The sequence below is a fragment of the Chenopodium quinoa genome, unplaced genomic scaffold (assembly GCF_001683475.1).
Source record: "Chenopodium quinoa cultivar QQ74 unplaced genomic scaffold, ASM168347v1, whole genome shotgun sequence".
Lineage (NCBI taxonomy): Eukaryota > Viridiplantae > Streptophyta > Magnoliopsida > Caryophyllales > Amaranthaceae > Chenopodium > Chenopodium quinoa.
In genome coordinates, this window is record NW_018744517.1 from 2,468,948 (window position 1) to 2,473,167 (window position 4,220).

A 4,220-nucleotide genomic window follows, 5' to 3' on the forward strand; every position below is an offset into this window, starting at 1 on the left:
ACATAACACTCGTTAGGAATAGAGGATCGGAGACAAAAGGACGATAAATGCTCATGTCCATAAATGAAACTCTAGCAATAATTCATACTCTCTCTGCTTCATATTGTTTTTACTACTTTAATCATTATATTGTCCCAAGAAAAGATTTCATGTAAGAAGAATGATATAAAACGAAGGCAATACTAGTTTTGGCTCGATCACCAAAACCTTTGCATTACAGAATCACATAATTAAAAAATAAAACCACGAAACACAACGAAAGTTATATACCATTAACTAGCCACACAAATTATGCAAGCCAGAAGATAGATTAAGTATTGAAAGGACAAAATTTACAAAACTATATTAACACACATGAACTGTTACTCAGACCAACTGAGTATGAACATGATTACTAAGTTACTAATTGTAATTAAGTTACCTAATTTTCCCTGATTTAAACTAATTTTCTTAATTTGTATACCATCCACCCATTTTTAATACTCAAAGCATAAATAATAATTAAGAAAAACAGTAAGAAAGCTCTGTCAACCAACTCTGATCTTCTACAACACTTGGATTTTGAAAAAGACTTGTTTATCTACTGAATCCAGAATCCTGATATCTCCAATTGAATGCTCATCAATTCCATTATCCTCATCAAAGACGACGTTCAAATCAAGGCGAACACAGGAAGAAGTGGCTTCCTCTACTTCGTCGTGATCAAACTTATCTAGATCAGTTGAATCATGTTTATCAGTGTCGTCGTCCAGCTTTTGTTTGACAGTAGGAGAACAAGCTCTTGATGCTGAACTAAAACTGTCGCAACTGAAAATTACTATTGCATCTTCAAGAGAGACTGTTTCTTCATCTGACAGACTAATTTTTCCGGCCTCAATTGCTCGCTTGATACCACTCAGGGAGCGTTGATCAAGCTGTTCGACATCCTCAATGAAGAAAACGCGATGAGGATTTTCTTTCACTGCTGCTGCAAGCCTTTCGAGGTATCCACCACTGGAGTCATCCCTCAGTCTCTTGCTCCTTATGTCATCAGTAGAATCAGCTCTCGTCGATGAGTAACTGCTTACACCAATGGCCTTAAAGCTGCTGAAAGTCCCGAAAATTAGCTTAGCTAACTCCCTTCCTACTGCAAATTTACCCTCTTCGTCAGCCCCCAAGAAGAACAGCCAAGTTTCCTTCTTCTGCTGCTCTTCTTTCGGCAAAGTATTACACTTCCTGCTCATCATCCCTGATCTTATTCGTAAGATTGTTGTCGTGATTTCAGGGATTATATCATTTTGCCATGGGACTCTCTTCTCTAAGGCAGAACACAAGGCCTCCAAATTCTCGGGGTTGTTCTCTTTGAATCCAAATACTGACAATGATGACGGCGGTCTCTCAAATACTGCCTCTGTTGCTTCACTTGATGAGGCCGAGTTTGGTGTAGAATTGGGATTGGATAAAAGTTCGGGTTTTCGTTCAATGTTAGACATCAAAAATTGGTGTTCTTTTGATGCCCATGTAGGCTCAAACAACATAGGCCAAGTAGTGATTGGTTTTGTATCTTGTAACTGATTTTTGTTATGGTCGTAAGACGATATCGAGGTGGAAGAAGAAGGGGAACATGATGAGAAATTTATCGTCTTTTCGGCCACATTCGAGGTTTGATGAGATGATGAGCTGCATATTATGTTCCATTTCTTGCATAGCTCTTTGATTTGCACTGTTTCCTGCTGTAGCAACAATCACAAAAGAATGTCAGAGTTTTATTTCTATATATTTTTTTTAAAGTTGTTTTTGACATATATTTGTTGAGATGATAACCAACCTGATGTTTAGCACTGATTTCTTTGCTCTCTTCCTTACACTTTTGGAGCCAAGACGGTAGGCTAGAGCTGGTGGACGTCGTGGTGGTGGTGGTGGTTGTGGTGGTCGAGTCGTTGTTTCGAAAAGTGCCAGCTAAGCTCTTCACTTCTCGATGACAATTAGCCGAACAGTCCATACAGCAAGTGAGCTGCATATCAATTTTATTTTCAAGTAGTGGCCAGCTAACACCTTCTCCTGATACATCACTTTTGTTTTGGCCCTTCAATGAGCTGAAAACAAGCAATAAAAACAGCATTATTAGCACTAAACAAAAAACTTTAGTTAATCAATAAATAAAACAATGATTAGTGATTTAATTAAGTTAAATATTTTACGAGTTTGGACAAAAATTTCACACATACCTCTCGAGGTTGAGACTAAGGTCCAAGCTTCCGGCGGGAATTGTGAGAGGATGGAGATCCAAAAGAGTTTCCAAGGAAGGAATGCCTGACTTACATTTCATGTAAGAGTTAAAAGTTGCAATACCCATTAACCATAATCTTCCTGTTAATTCCATATTACCGAAAACTAATCGCCTTAATCCCATTACTAAGTGTTCCACAGGACAATAGTAGTGTTTCCTTTGTTCTCCATAGTAAGACCAATACTCAGCAACCCATTTAAGGTCACCTAAGTACAAAACTACCCCTCTTCCTACACAACCTTTTAGGAGACATCTAATTTCACCAAGCCTTAAATCTATTTCTTCCCTTGAAAGGTTCTTCATTGAGGACAAAGGGCAATTTAGGAATTGTACATATCTTAACTCTAAGGGGACTTGATCACCTCTTTCAACTCTCTCTTTAACTCCTCTTACAACACTTTCAATGCTACTCAAACACTCTCCTACAAGAACTATACTACTCTTTTCTCTTTTCTTTGCCCACGACTCGATCACACTCGAAACATCCTCGGCTCTAGGCTGGCTTAAGGGCTTAGAAAACGCAAGGTCGAATTGGTTCAAAGGCGGTATGGATGAAAGTGTTTGGTGATTTGAAGTGGAACGGTAAACCATAGGGCTTACAATTTCGGTTTTAATGTTTGTAGTAGTGTTTGAAGTGATAGTAGTAGTTTGAGAGCAACCCTCTATAGAGGTAACAACTTGCTCAACATTAGACTTAACATGAGGGCTCAAAAACCCGGCTTCCCTCATAACCCTACTAACACTAGGGTCATCAAGAATAGAGATTACAAGTTGTTCAGTCTCAATCTTAAGGGCTAAGATAGGTTGTTGTTGGCTCTCAATGGACCCTCGTCGTTGATGAGCTTGCGCCCTCTTGAACGCGGCCATTAGGGCATTAGCAAGAGATGGATAATGAGAGTGTGTGCCAAGTATTGGGGTAGGAGTTGTAGTAGGAAGACGGTTTAAGGCCACATTGAAGCAAAGCTCCAAGGCCTTACATTGAAGAGGGTGGGAGTGTGACTTTAGACAAGCCGCTCTAAGGAGACCGGCCGGTGACGCTAGCATAACACTAGCAATATGGATAGGGGTGACTTGTGCATGGCCTCTTCTCCTAGCAAGGTTTATGGCTTGCTTAACAATCGTGGCGGCCTCCGGTGTAAGAGATTGTTGTATACTACAACCGCCGGTTCGCATTTTGAATGTGTTTAGGGTAGTGATTGAAGAAGATTAGAGCAATCTAGTGTAATGAGAAAAGAAGAGGGGAAAAAAAAAAGAGTTTAGAAGAAGTTAGTCATATTTTTTGAAAGTTTTAAGTTTAGTAGTAGTACAAAGTAAGAAGGGGTTGTGAAGTATATGTATAGGTTGGTTTTATGCCTTACTTGTGGAAGGAGGAAAAATGTTTAGATTTTGTGTCTGTTGGAAAGTGGAATGCATGTGAAGCAAAGTTAAGCTGTTGTTGCTACTTCATTCTACTCTCTTTAATATAAATAAATAAAAAATTTCATCCTCAAATTAATTAGGGATAAAGTTAAATAGATGATTGAGAATGTGGTCTCTTTAAACTTTATAACTTTGGTATAAAATATGTTTGATTATGACCACTAACATTAAAAATCCAACATTTGGCCTATACTCTACTTTTTGTATATTGCGTTCAAAGTAAAATTTGAACCTTGGTCCATCTAAATTGAAGAATAATTTTATGGCGTGGGCCAAGGTAGTATAAAGAAATCAAAATATTTAACATGTTAGTAACTCTATTTGTCTCGTTTTGTTTGCTAATGCAGGATAAGTTGTACAAGCTGGGTGAGTTTGGAGGAAAATTAAAACTTTGCCTTATATGAGGCGATTTAATCTTTTTTTATTTTTGGATAAATATAGTTAATGATTGGTGGGATCAAGTAATAAATGTGACAGTAAAATGTTAAACCCTTATGATAAATTATTATGTAACGAATCTAAATTAAAGGAA

The 4,220-nt window shown here is 37.9% G+C and overlaps 1 protein-coding gene across 2 annotated transcripts; it reads right to left on the minus strand.

Moving 5' to 3' along the window:
- Positions 1-262: 262 nt before the first annotated feature.
- LOC110698377 (protein SMAX1-LIKE 3-like) lies at positions 263-3,712 on the minus strand. Of its 2 annotated transcripts, none has more exons than XM_021875797.1 (3): positions 2,208-3,712; positions 1,808-2,075; positions 263-1,709 (listed from the first exon to the last, which is right to left on the minus strand). In XM_021875797.1, the coding sequence occupies exons 1-3, from the start codon at positions 3,440-3,442 to the stop codon at positions 546-548; spliced, it is 2,667 nt and encodes an 888-aa protein (XP_021731489.1). In that variant the 5' UTR covers positions 3,443-3,712; the 3' UTR covers positions 263-545. The 2 variants fall into 2 exon arrangements, with proteins under 2 accessions (XP_021731489.1, XP_021731488.1); XM_021875796.1 differs by having other exon boundaries at positions 263-1,712.
- Positions 3,713-4,220: the final 508 nt, after the last annotated feature.